General features: G+C 36.2%; 1 protein-coding gene across 1 annotated transcript in view; it reads right to left on the bottom strand.

The window, feature by feature from the left end:
• LOC127512345 (B-cell receptor CD22-like) overlaps positions 1–14,065 on the bottom strand; it is a 57,340-nt gene that overhangs the window by 21,782 nt on the left and 21,493 nt on the right. The window contains exons 8-14 of the mRNA XM_051893155.1: positions 9,646–10,073; positions 9,299–9,547; positions 6,813–7,055; positions 6,633–6,729; positions 6,415–6,460; positions 5,773–6,029; positions 4,861–5,659 (exon numbers count right to left, since the gene is read on the bottom strand). Coding sequence (XP_051749115.1) covers positions 5,602–5,659; positions 5,773–6,029; positions 6,415–6,460; positions 6,633–6,729; positions 6,813–7,055; positions 9,299–9,547; positions 9,646–10,073 — 1,378 coding nt within the window. The 3' untranslated portion in view covers positions 4,861–5,601. The remainder of the gene's footprint in view (positions 1–4,860; positions 5,660–5,772; positions 6,030–6,414; positions 6,461–6,632; positions 6,730–6,812; positions 7,056–9,298; positions 9,548–9,645; positions 10,074–14,065) is intronic.

Here is a 14,065-nt window from a genome sequence, read left to right as displayed (position 1 = left end):
AATTAGAGCCCAATCTCTGAGCTAGATTTACATTATTGATTACAGCAGCACTGTGATTCTACAGCAGAAGATCAGATTTTTCAATATAATCTGAAGGATTTCTCAAAAAGTGTTCTGATTTTTTTTTTTTTTTTTTTTTTTTTTTAAGTACTAGTTTTTAACCTTGTACAGATGTCACATGGACGTCAATATCGGACGGTAAGAAGACATCATAAAAAGAGGTAATAAAAGCTTTCATGCTGGCTCTTCAGGGGATGTCTTTTCAACATGTGACAAAGACATTGAAAACAAAAAGACGTATTTTGGATGTACCTTTGCTCAGTGGGGAGATGTAAACAAGCAATATATATTACATCCACAAACTGAAACTCAGGAGAGTAACATAACACTACTTGTTTTAAATTCCCTGTATGAGTATACGGGAAGCCTCTCCTCAGTGCAAGACACATGAAAGCCCGCATGGAAGGACTCCAAGATGGTGAGAAATAAGATTCTCTGGTCTGATGAGACCAAGATAGAACTTTTTGGCCTTAATTCTAAGCGGTATGTGTGGAGAAAACCAGGCACTGCTCATCACCTGTCCAATACAGTCCCAACAGTGAAGCATGGTGGTGGCAGCATCATGCTGTGGGGGTGTTTTTCAGCTGCAGGGACAGGACGACTGGTTGCAATCGAGGGAAAGATGAATGCGGCCAAGTACAGGGATATCCTGGACGAAAACCTTCTCCAGAGTGCTTAGGACCTCAGACTGGGCCGAAGGTTTACCTTCCAACAAGACAATGACCCTAAGCACACAGCTAAAATAAGGAAGGAGTGGCTTCACAACAACTCCGTGACTATTCTTGAATGGCCCAGCCAGAGCCCTGACTTAAACCCAATTGAGCATCTCTGGAGAGACCTAAAAATGGCTGTCCACCAACGTTTACCATCCAACCTGACAGAACTGGAGAGGATCTGCAAGGAGGAATGGCAGAGGATCCCCAAATCCAGGTGTGAAAAACTTGTTGCATCTTTCCCAAAAAGACTCATGGCTGTATTAGATCAAAAGGGTGCTTCTACTAAATACTGAGCAAAGGGTCTGAATACTTAAGGCCATGTGATATTTCAGTTTTTCTTTTTTAATAAATCTGCAAAAATGTCAACAATTCTGTGTTTTTCTGTCAATATGGGGTGCTGTGTGTACATTAATGAGGAAAAAAAATGAACTTAAATGATTTTAGCAAATGGCTGCAATATAACAAAGAGTGAAAAATTTAAGGGGGTCTGAATACTTTCCGTACCCACTGTAAATAGTTGAACAGTTCCATATCTCCTGTCACGCTTCTTACCGGAGCCCCGTAGTGGATGAGCATTCACCTACCTATATTCAGTATAGCTCTTTATACCACTAATATCATAGACGAGACGGAACAAATAAACTGAGGAAACACAAGGCTTAACTACATGAGGAACACAATCAGGATGAAGCAGAACGAACAAACTCGGGGTTATAGGATTACCTTTAAGTTGACAAAAACAAACCACTCCAATCCAGCTTTGTTGGTACCATGATCCCAGCTAACAGAATTTTTTTTATAAGAACGTTCTCCAAATACTCAATGCAGGTGTTTGAATGATTGAAAGTGTTTCAGGAACATCATACTAACCTTTAAATAACATTCTACTAACATTAAGGAAACTGGACATTTTCATGTTCTTGGAATGTTACAAATCAACGTTCCTAGAATGTTGAATTTTAGATCAAAATTAAGTTGAAAGAACGTTTGAGGAACATTATACCTTATAAAAACGTTCCTCTAATCTCAAGAAAACTAGACGTTTTTAAAGTTCCCAGAACCAACACTGAATATTTAGAGAACGTTCTTATAACAAAATTCTGTTAGCTGGGATACTGATCATCAAATTTCTGTCAACTCAGGCTTTGATCCGGAGTTTGTGGAGCGCGTGCACATGAATGCTTGACATCAGTGGCGAACAGCCTTGCAACAGAGAGAAACGGTGATTCACTTGGGAGAGCCAGCGTGATTGAAAACTCTTTTGCTGAAGGTTAAGAGATTGAAGAATTCAAACGCACTTACACTAAAGAAAATTATTGTCCATGAGGACAAATGAAAGAAATTATCTTGCTCTATGTTATGTCCCTATTAGTCTAGGGGTAATCGCAGGGACATTGACAAACCAGAACTGAACTAATTAGAAGAAACTTGTACAAAAAAACAGAAGGAGACTTAAGCAGACCATCAACAAAGCTTGAGCGTAAGAAGTGAAGCTTTACTGAAAATAATTAAATGTATTTACAAAAAAAAAAAAAAAAAAATCAAACAAAAGAAAAAAAAAGCACAAAAGGGTGAAGAGGTAGCAAGAGTGTTGCCAACAAAAAGAAACAAGGAAAACCAAAAAGCCAATTAACTAAAGGCAGAACATCTTACTGAAAACAAAACAAAATAAATCTGCCTACTCTAACGAAAACAAAACTTACAATTGGTGGCAATCACTCCTTGCCTGATGTTACTAGACAGAGCTGAGGTCTACGTGTTGCAACGTGTAGGACCCCTAACCTGTTCCCAGTTCAAAAATAAAGCGCAAAAAAAAAAAAAAAGAAACTGAAAAGCTTTACAACAAAAAAACACAAGCAGTACAAAAAGATTTTCTTTTCTGTATCTGCAATCTTGGGTTTTTATAGGCTTTGGTAATCTCAAGTCTCTGTGTGTGATTGGCTAATCACACAAGGCAGGCAGCAATTGGCTGGAACGACTGCAAACGGATGAACCAATAGAGGGCAGACTCCTGCAACAGAAACACACAGAGAGAAAACAAAACACATACGCCCTCTAGGCGTAACACTCTGTCAGTGCAAGTGAAATTTGTGAAGTTAGTTTATATAGTTGATAATATATAGTGACAGAGACTCAAACACGTAAGGTCACATGTAGTCATTTTTAAACAGTTATCTATTGATTCTACAGCTTATTTATATTACATATGATCTCTATATATTAATATTCATTTAAACTAAATGCTTAATATTAACTGTTAAACTAAAATTGCTTGCGTATAATGGATTAATAATAATATAGATCATATAATAATTATATAAATAATATAAAAATAAAATAATTAGCATTATCAGTAAAGCCAGACAATTTCATCGTTATTATTATTATTATTTTTACTATATAGTGACCTTTAATTTGGAGGAAGAGAAACTGGGGGAGTGACTTAATTGCATTGGATGTGTCAGTGTCACATTCCTCACATCTGATTGGTCCAATTTTGGTTTGAGATCTCTTACCCAGAACAAAACCTGCCCTGGAGCAGGTTAGCCGTGGAGCGTAAGTTTCATTCCTTTATCAGTGAATCTTCTAAATTCAGGATGTAAGGCAGTGTGAATTGAGTAGTAGTGTCTGTATTGTTTTTGTGTTTGTTATTGTAGTATAATTGTATGTTTTTATGTGGCAGCCTTTCGTCCAAGACAAAATTCCTTAGGGACCAATAAAGTAATCTTGAATCTTGAATCTATGGCGATGAACACTTTCATGGTACCTAAAACCCAGGATTGGCGCAAACTAATCTGAATCTTACCAGGTTAGCCAGCTAATCATGCTTCATGGTACAACTGGCGGACTGAAAACAAGCATTTGAAAATGGTTTCAATGTGCAAGTTTTTGAAAAAGATACCATTACTGTATATATGTAAACAACAAAAAATGTGACTTTGTGGAAACCGTGATGTCATGCGCATGTGTATTACATGTTCAGTCTACAGGCAGAGGTGTTTCTTTACAAAGTGATATTGCCATCTACTGGCCTGGCATCAGAATACAGCATTTTTAGTAATATAATCATGTGGATCCTTCTGGATTGGGATCATTTTGGCAGTGTTGTCAAAAGCAAAGGAAAAACTTTTCCGTTTTTAGTACATTGTTGTCATGTGAACGTTCCCTAAGAAATCAGGCAGGCAAAATGGGAATAGCACACAGAGAAAACAATACCAAAACAGACTACACATGACAACTGTATGTGTTCAATCATTTGGATTTTATTATTTAATTATTTTTTTCTGTACTGAATTGGAGAAATAGCTCATACTTCAATGTAATGTCAATGACTTCATGTGTAGGAGCAAGCTGTAAAATATCAGGTACCTGAATAATAATGTTATATATTAATGTAAAACCCCTTTAATTGATACAGGTGTATTCAAGTGTGAAAGCAACTCAACAGACTCAGTTGACTTCTGTGAGAGTGTTTGGTGGCAGATCATATATAATAAAGAAAAAAGATGTTATCACACCTTAGGATGATTACATAAATCAATAAATATGCATTTAGTTGCGTATTAAAATGTTGCTTTGATATTGAAAGTATTTGTTCTTAATGTGCACATACATCATATCATACATAAATCCATATAATTTGCACACATTATAAATGCATTTAATACTGATAAGAAGTACAGATATCACTGGACTATTGTTGGTAGCTCATGTCAAAACATACTTTATTTAACTAAAATAAATGTGATATTGTCATAAAAAGTTACAAACTGACATTTTAATTCATAGTATAAGTGATATTTATTGGCTCAACCTTAGGTGAGTGATGTGAACAACATTTTTCAGATTTTGATTTTATTGTTCTCTCTGAATAAAACAAACAAACAAAAAAACTATAAAGCAATTCAAATAACTTTATATTAATACTTAAAGATTATATTTAAAAAGAGAGAACATTTAAAAAATAAAATAAATAAACACAAACACATACAAACATTACACAAATCAAAAAACAGACATCACAGCACACGATTCTCTCACAAAGGGTCACAGAGAACAAATGAGTCTTAAGGCCTGTTTCCACCTGGTCACAATGCGTTTCCTCTGATCGGATAGCTATCTGATTTATCAAAACGACTCCATTCACATTTGGCCACATAAATATGTCTCCACAAAATGGATATAAATCCAATCTTTAATTTAAAGGAGTTCACGTCACTGAAAGCAACATGTATGAGCTGCATTTTATTATCAGCTAGTTTCAAAATCAAAGACTGCAATAGCAGAGAGCGCGGCAACAGCACTGGTAAGATCATTTAGTTTTATTACCTTTAATGAAGATGATTGTGTGTTGAGCGTCTGCGACTAACTTTCAGTTTCATTTGCGGCAGTCTGCGTGTCGGCCTGCTGAAGAGATCCTCAGCTGCTCATCTGTGGCGATGCAGTAACGCTGTCATATCTGACATGATATTTAGCCTATCACACACTCTCACACGTCTATTTTTTTAGCTATTTTGGGAAGAGTAAAATTTACATATATGGTTTCAACAATCAGATGCATTTATACTTCGGATTTCGGATTTAAATCTGTCTCAAATGCGTTTCGGAGGCATTTACTCCTGGTCTATTCACGATCGGATAGCTATCTGATCAGAGAAAACGTATGAAGTTACCAGGTGTAAACAGGCCTTTAATGTGGGTGTTGAACCTGTTTGTATTGGTTGTGGTTCGAACAGATGGGTAAATTACTGCACAACTATCCAATCCTCCATTTCCCAGCAGTCCAGATTGATGTCTGAACACAGGCTTCATGACGGTCTGTCACTCATTTGACGCTGCTGTAGATCACTGATGCGTCTTCCACAGTTTCAACAGCTGATCGCCTAAAAACAGAGAGAAAAAAAAACAAACAAAACAAACAAAAAAACCAACAATAATGTTATAGCCGATATGATCTGAATGTACTGGTTAAGTTGTTTGTTTGTTTGTGTCTCACCTCACGGCAGCATCGGACTGATGAACTCTTATATTGTCGTACTGGTTTTCATTCTCCTCTTCTCTCTCCATCTCTTTCTTTCCGTGATGTTGGACAGTTGCGTACTGGATCTCCTCAGTATCTCTGGATTCAGGAGTTTTTCCTCTGAATCTCTTTGGTTTCACACTGGCATACGGAGCGTCATTGGCTGAATCCGGTTCAGAAAGAGGCTCGTCAAGGACTGAAACTCTCTGTGACGCGTCAGAATAGAGATCATTCTGAAACACAAGAAAATAAGTCATTATTCATTAAGACATGCAAATCAGTTTGATCTGAAGTCTGGATTCTTAGTCTAGAGCAGTTTGTCTCAAACTTTTCAGATTAATATTTCAGAAATATTTCATCAATTCACATTGTAAACAGAAGGAAAGGACAGAATTTTTTTCATGTGTCACACCACCTGAGGGCGCTGCACATGCAGTTTGAGAATCACTGATCTAAAGAGAGAGAAATATCAGTTTATGATTTTTTTTTCTGGATTGTGTTAATAAAGATTGATAATCTTAGTTTCCCATCAGTCTGTACAGTTACAGTCTGAAACACAGATAACGGCTGATCGATTGATTTTCTGCTTCTGTAAAGTCGTGTGTCTGGATGATTTACCTGTGTCACTGTGAGATCTTCAGTTTTATCACTCCTTCGTTTCCTCCTGTTATAAAGACAGACATTAACAGAATATGAATGAATCTATTTAAAAATAATCAAAACATGAATTTTGTTTTTAAAGATTACTAATCAAACATATATTGGTCATTTTTTTGTACATCAGACAAAAATTGTACTTATACAATCACTGCAGGATTTTTTGTTATTGAGCTCACATTATTAAGAGGATGATGATGATGATGATGATGATGAAGAATAATCCTCCAGATGCCGCTGCGATCACAATCACATTCCTACCAGCACCATGATGAACTGAAAGAGGAAGATCATCATGATTAACTCTCCAAACTGATGAATGATGTGAAGATACAGGAGTGTGTTAATAAAAGCTTCACCTGTGACAGTTACAGCGTCTGATCTCTGAGATCCATGTTGATTGTGAGCCTGACAGTAGAAGCGTCCACTCTGTAGTGCACTGAAACTCTGTCCAGATCCAACAGCTGAGCTTTCATTCTCCTTAAACCAGCTGAAGTTCAGAGCAGGAGGGTTTGAATCACTGCTGCAGATCAGAGTCACTGAATCTCCTGACACTATTTCACCAGATGGACTGATGGACACTGAGACGCTCTTTGGAGGGTCTAGCACAGAAAAATACAAAAACACTAACAATCAAAGTATATTAAGGTTTCACAGACTTATAAATCATGCTCCAATAATTTATGATCTGTGATGGAGATCACAGGATTCACAAGAGGATCTACAGGAGAAATATGTAACCCTCAAGCAGCCTTCATATAGCAGCCCTTAACTGTACCTTCATGGACAAATTTGGGCATGTTATATTGAATGTATCTACCTCTGAAAGTACCATATTTGTATGTAAAACATGCTTATTTCTATGTCGTATTTAATAATTAATATCTTGCAGTAGGACTTTGACCTCACTTTTAAGTGTGTGTGTGTGTGTGTTTTGTACAGTGACTGGCATATATATATATATATATATATATTTATTTATTTATTTATTTATTTATTTATTTTTTTTTTTTTTTAAATTGCTCAGTTATTGGCTTATTCACTTCTTCAAAAAATTCATTTATGTGAGTGACTGTTTTTTATTTGACAAAATAAAAAAATTTAAAAATTGTGTGTGAGATTTGTATGTATGATCTGCATTGTGGTGGATTTACTGATTTTTACTGGACAAATTAGAAGAAAATTGCTCTGAATTATAGTATTTCCCATGCATTTCCTATGGGATCCCATTTCTGTCCACAAAAGCCAAATTAATGAGTTTTTTCCCAACCACTTAACATTGTTGAACTGAGCCCAATTTTTATTTTTATTTTTAATTGTTTTTTTGTTGTTGTTTTTTTTATGTATGTGTGTGTGTGTGTGTGTGTGTGTGTGTGTGTGTGTTTGTGTTCACGTTACAAACTTAAAAAAGTAAAAAAAAAAAAAAAAAAAAAAAAAAAAACACTTAAAAAAGACAAACTTAAAAAAGTAGCCAAGTCTTGTACTGCTCAGATTAAGGAAAGTATTTAAAAAAAAAAAAAAAAAAAAAATGCCCACATTTGTCCTGAAGGCTGCTTGAAATTAAATATGACTCTATTCCTGCTGAAAGCCTCCAAGTACCAAATAAAATAATGTAATGTATAATCAGTATATATTTATTTATCCAAAGAACATATATGCATTTATATTTGGTACCAAAATACTAGATTTGAGAGGTGATCATTTTTAGAAATGCATCTGTAATTGATTAACATTGATTCAAATTCAAATTTACTGATCATTTATCAGAAGAAAAACAAACAACCAAAAAAAAAAAAACCCTGTCTATTTATACTAATTGGAAATAGCCCATCTTGTTGGCATAGGCTATTTACACTAACTCCGCCCACCAATGTCTGGTTTGGCTAGAGAAAATTAAAAGACGCCTGCTACACGACAGCCGCAGTGCTGTAGAGAGAGTAAGACACGTGGAAGTAACTTCTGACGCAATTGACCCGACTTTTGCTCACTCTTCTCCCTTTTCTCATCACATATCAGATTGGAAAGGCATTTATTTTCAATAAAAATGTAGAAAATGGTTAAAAAATGGAAATAGAGGTAGGTGTAAGGAGGACTTTATTGTCCCAATAAGGCGGCATCCATTTAATAATTTTAATAAATATAAGGAAACACTTTATTTTGATGGTCCGCTTTAGACATTCTGCTAACTATAAGAAACTTTGCAACTTCATGTCAACTAACTCTCATTACAGTATTAGTAGACTGTTAGTAGGTTAGGTGTTCGGGTTTGGGTTGAATAAGTTGAAATGTAGTTGCAAAGTTACTTATAGTTAGAAGAATGTCTAAAGTGAACCATCAAAATAAAGTCCAACCAAATATAATCATTTACACACTTTTGCATCCTGTAATGTACAACAATACTGAGGGGCAAATAGTGTCCAGCACTATTTACAAGTATAAATAGTATCTAACTATTTGTACTTATTGAATAGAAAATACTGCTAGTTTTACATTATGTAAATGAAATCTATTGCTATTTTTACTTATTGTAAAGATCAAATCACTAAGAAAATGCTGCTATTGTCACTTAGTGTAAATAGACTCTATTGCTCTTTAAACTTGCAAATAGCTGTTGCTGAACAATATAGTCCTAAACCAGGGATGGGCAACTTCAGTCCTGGAGAGCCACTGTCCTACAGTTTAGCTCCAACCCTGATAAAAACTCACCTGTCTGTAGCTTTCTAGTCATGTTGTAGACCTTTAGATGGTTCGGGTGTGTTTGGAGCTAAACTCTGCAGGACTGATGTTGCCCATCCCAGTCCTAAACTCTGCTAGCTTTTCAACTTAAACAAAATCAAATACTCACACATGACATTGAGCTCAACAGCAGGAGAGATGAGATTCTGTCCGTGTACAGCACAGCTATATCTGCCTGCATCCTCTCTTCTGACTGACTGCAGCAGGAGTTCATTGTTTCTGTCTCTTCTCTCAGTTAATGGCTGTGAGTTTCTGTACCAGATGAATGTTGCTCTGTCAGTCAGATTACAGCTGCTTTTACATGTCAGACGGACTGAATCTCCCTCTGTCACTCTCTCAGGAGACTCCACCTGAAGATCTGAACACAACACACACATTATATCTAGTGCTGCTGTCATACACTGATTATTATTCAACATAATGTACAGAAGAAGAGAGAAACCTCATGAAAGTCACCTGTGACAGTAAAAGTCACTCCTGGTTTACCAATCCATTTGTCTTTATCAGTGGTGAATCTGAAATAGTACTTGTGTGAATCCTTCAGTGTCACATGACTCAGTCTGATGGTGCAGTTCTGCTGTTTATCTCCCAGATACTGAAGCCTCTGACTGTATTCAGGGTCCTCAGACAGATCTAGATACTCTCCATCCTCTTTTACAGCGCCTTTTGTCCAGAACACGTTCTTGATCTGATGTCCAGTAGGGTATGTATAAGTGCAGCTCATTATCACTGATGAGTTCTTTAGTGCACACATGTGTGAAGGACTGTAACTCACACCCCAATCAGCACTAGAAACCCCTGAAACACAGAATTCATAGAGTGAAGAAAACAGCATCTGCTTTTGTACAAAGAATGTTGGGGAGGGAAATTGCTTACAGTTTCCTCTTTAGTCATTCACTCACCGTGAATCATGAGCAGAAAGATCAGAGGAAGAGGAGGAGCCATTCTGACTGACATCAGAGCAACACCTACAACAAATGAACAGTGGCTTATTTCTGCTGTCATGAATCAGAAGTTTTAATCTTGATTTTAGTGTACTTTTCATAGTACATGTAAATATTATCATTAGTTCACTGCCTGTGTTGGTGGTGTTGTTTATTGAGGTTTGGTTTAAAAAAAAACTGTGGTTAAGCTACTTTATCACACATTCTCCATTTTCTCAAGTTCCTTTTTCCAGCTAGTGCAAATCGAGCCCCATCTACAATGCAAAGTGCACCATATACATGACAAAACACACACAATCCTGCTCTAATCGCTGATCAATAGTCAGCATTTGCAATTGTTCTATTACACTTACAAGCAAAACATGGCCAAACATTAAACACTTACACAACCACTACAATAAAAGAAGCAGGAAAACAAATATTAAAGAAAAATCTATTAATTTTATCATGCTTGTCCTCAAATAAATGTCTTTCCAGCTAAAGACCAGCTAGAATTTTAAACACCGGTTTATGCTGTTAGACCACTAAATGATAAAGCATTTTAACCAAAGCTGCATTTACTCACTGAGCTCAGAAATCGTGTTAAATACATCATTAAACAACATTTCATCTAAAAAAAAAATGAATCCAAATCTAATCAAACACAAGCTAATCGAGGTCTACAGCTCTACTAGAAAGATATAGGTGGTAAATTTGATGAAGGTTGGAGCTAAACTCTGCAGGGAAGTGGATTTCGAGGCCAGAGTTACATCTTAATATACTGTATATATCAGCTCAGACCCCTTCATGTTTTCACCGTATGCTAAAATACTTTCAATTTTCATTCCAATCTACACTCCATACCCCATAATTACAACACAAACAGCAGCTTTGTACATTTTTCAAAACAGAATCATTCACACCATTAAAAAATACAGTTAATTTAATAGAAAGCTATTTGATGATAATGAATCTAAAGAACGATTAGTAAATGATGCTCTTACCTTTTTTTTCCAGCACTAAAATGACCAGGTTGAAACAGCACTGGGTTCCTCACACTCTGAAACACATGTGGTTAACACCTTATGTTTTAACATGTGGTCTTATCTATGACACTTCACCTAGTGCTGGTTTAGTCTATCAAGTCAAAAGAGTAACATCACAGAGAACACATCAGACTAAACACATAAAATAAAAGTTAAACTGAGAGAATCTCTACACCGGTTCACAGAGGTGCTCATGTTATAATGTTTTCAAACTTATCTGCATCCTCCTAAGGAACCAAGTAAATAATTGCTTGATTGGGTATTTGATAAACTATTAACTCAGGAGCCACTTAAATGACACCTTTCTGAAAACCGAAGACTTAATGCATTCTTGCCATTCATTTACGTGTTTAGTCTTTTGAATGTGAATGTGCGTAGACACTTGGTCTTTTTTATAAACTGATATTGCCAAATTAATTGTCTGGCCCGCATAATACAGAAAAATTAGTCGAGTCCACGGATCTATGCGAACTGAAATAAATTTGATAACGTTTTCTCTATACATAAGGAAAGGAAAGGTAATAGGGGACAGCAAGTTCTTATATAAACAATAAGAACTTCCTGATTAAGTACTAGAATATTACAGATGCTTCCTCTGAATGTCTAAACATCAATCTTATGAGATCTTCTAAGCTTATTTTTCTAATAGTGATCTTCATAGTGTCTGATTCTCTGTTGTCTCTAACTGTAAATATAGTCATAGATACAGTTTTGTATCCATATATTTGTATTTAACTTGTCCAACTTCGAACTAGCGGCATCTTTCAGTGTGACCGCTGTGAGAGACGGGCCATTTCCGAAATCGTCCCCTTTACCCTTTCACTATTCACAATGCAAAAGCATTGGCATATAACTTTCCTCCCATCTTGTATATACAGTATATTTTTCATCTCGTGTCCCTTTAGGTGCTCAGAAGAAGTAAGCAGTAACCCCCAGGCCTGTTAAAATACTCACACTTGCAGTCTTTGCACTTGACCCCTTGTCTACTAACATGATGTATTTCCTGTATTTGGCCCAAGTGTTCAAGCAGGTGTGAAGATTGCAAGTGTGTGTAGAGCTTTTGATAACCTGATGTACAAATGCAAAGTGTTTACACAGTTTTATTTTGATTACAATATCTAAATTAACTTAGAGTGGAATGTTTTCCTGAACATTTTGGGGCATGCAAGTTCCTGAACATGAAGCATGATGGGATACACAAAGCATATTTGAGTGTTTGTAAAGGGCACTGAGTGTTGACGTTTTTCACACCTGGGACAGTCTTGCGCACTTCCTGTCACATGCAAACGCTCTCAAATAGCCACGACCTCAAGAGTGGGTATTTGGACAGGCCCACCGTAGTCCACTTGAAAGAGTGAATAAAGACGATGGAGCACTATTTTCTGAAGTTGCTTCCTCTGACTGAGGAACGATTTCAGAACACATCCATGGACAGACGAGTGGTGACGTATAGATGATGCTGATGAACTGTGAATATCTCAAGGAGGTAAAGTAAATATCTTAAGAATGTCTATATAATATCTACAAGCTATCCGTTAGCATTCCCATTCATCTCAAATGACATTTGTTTGGCTGACTGACACACGCAGACCTGAAGTACCAGCTCTTTAAGCTCACATGCAGCAGATGTAGATGAGGAAACATTAGGGTGAAACTAGAGTAATATATCTGAAGTTCTTCCTGTAGAGGGCGCTAGCGCTGGGATGCTCTATTCATTTATTATGATAAGACTAGTGACGTGAGAGTTCATTTATGAAATGATTTTGCACACTGAGGACATCTGCTGACCAAACAAAGACAAAGCTGACAAGCAAAGGAAAGACAGGCTGAATATTCTAATACGATATCCTTTACAATTTTCATAATATGTATAACTTACTGTGATGTTTTTATATACACTAGAGAACAGTGTAACAAAAAAAACAAAAAAAACAAGCAAATTTATTTCACAAAAATTGTTGACACACCAACTGTTATTGGTACTTTACTTTTATTTCATGTCTTTCTAACTGACAACGTAGTCTCAGCCTCAGTCGTCACACCCACAGACCGTTGGCTGAACGTTTGATGCATATGGCACACTTAACTGGTGTTGTGCTGTATATATTGTGAATATATCTGTTGTGTTCGTTGTAACTAGAAGTTCACATCATTTTCACATCTGTAACTGTCATACTGACGGTCATCAGACAAACGTTCCGGTCCGGAGATATTCCTTCAGTGTCACATGACTCAGTCTGATGGTGCAGTTCTGCTGTTTATCTCCCAGATACTGAAGCCTCTGACTGTATTCAGGGTCCTCAGACAGCACTAGAAACCCCTGAAACACAGAATTCATCAAGATGAAAATGTTGTCATAAAACAGATTGTTCCAGTCCTTGATTCTGATTGGTTAAGCCGGGTTCAAAGCCAATGTAAATTACTCTACAAACATACACCTGTTATTTATTTATTAAATATAGATTTTTTAAGGACTAACATTTTATAGAAAGCAATAAGCCCTGTGAAGTCGTTGTTTACAGTGAATTTAGTACAGCTAAGGGTACTGGTGTTAGGCACAACGTGAAGCAGAGTTTACATGTTTTTGTTTGTTTGTTTGTTTGTTTGTTTCATTGTCAGTTACACTGGACCATCAGAACATCTACTACATAATACTTTTTTACTACTTGAAAACAGTCACTCGTTGCAGGAAATAGTATAAGCTAATCTTCTCAGAATAGTGAGTGTGATAAAAGATGAAGGAAGTTCACAAAGACAAGTGAAAACAGAACAAGGAAATTAATCAAGAACATGCAGCATTATCAAATAATCAGACACGTTAATTAGGACTAAGAAAATAATCAATGTTGATTTAAAAAAATCAATAATATCAAAAATGGGAGTTTGTGGATTTAAGTTTATGTCTAT

The sequence above is a fragment of the Ctenopharyngodon idella genome, chromosome 1 (assembly GCF_019924925.1).
Source record: "Ctenopharyngodon idella isolate HZGC_01 chromosome 1, HZGC01, whole genome shotgun sequence".
NCBI lineage: Eukaryota > Metazoa > Chordata > Actinopteri > Cypriniformes > Xenocyprididae > Ctenopharyngodon > Ctenopharyngodon idella.
The sequence above is the reverse complement of the archived record's forward strand: the minus strand, read 5'-3'. Positions and strand labels throughout refer to the sequence as shown.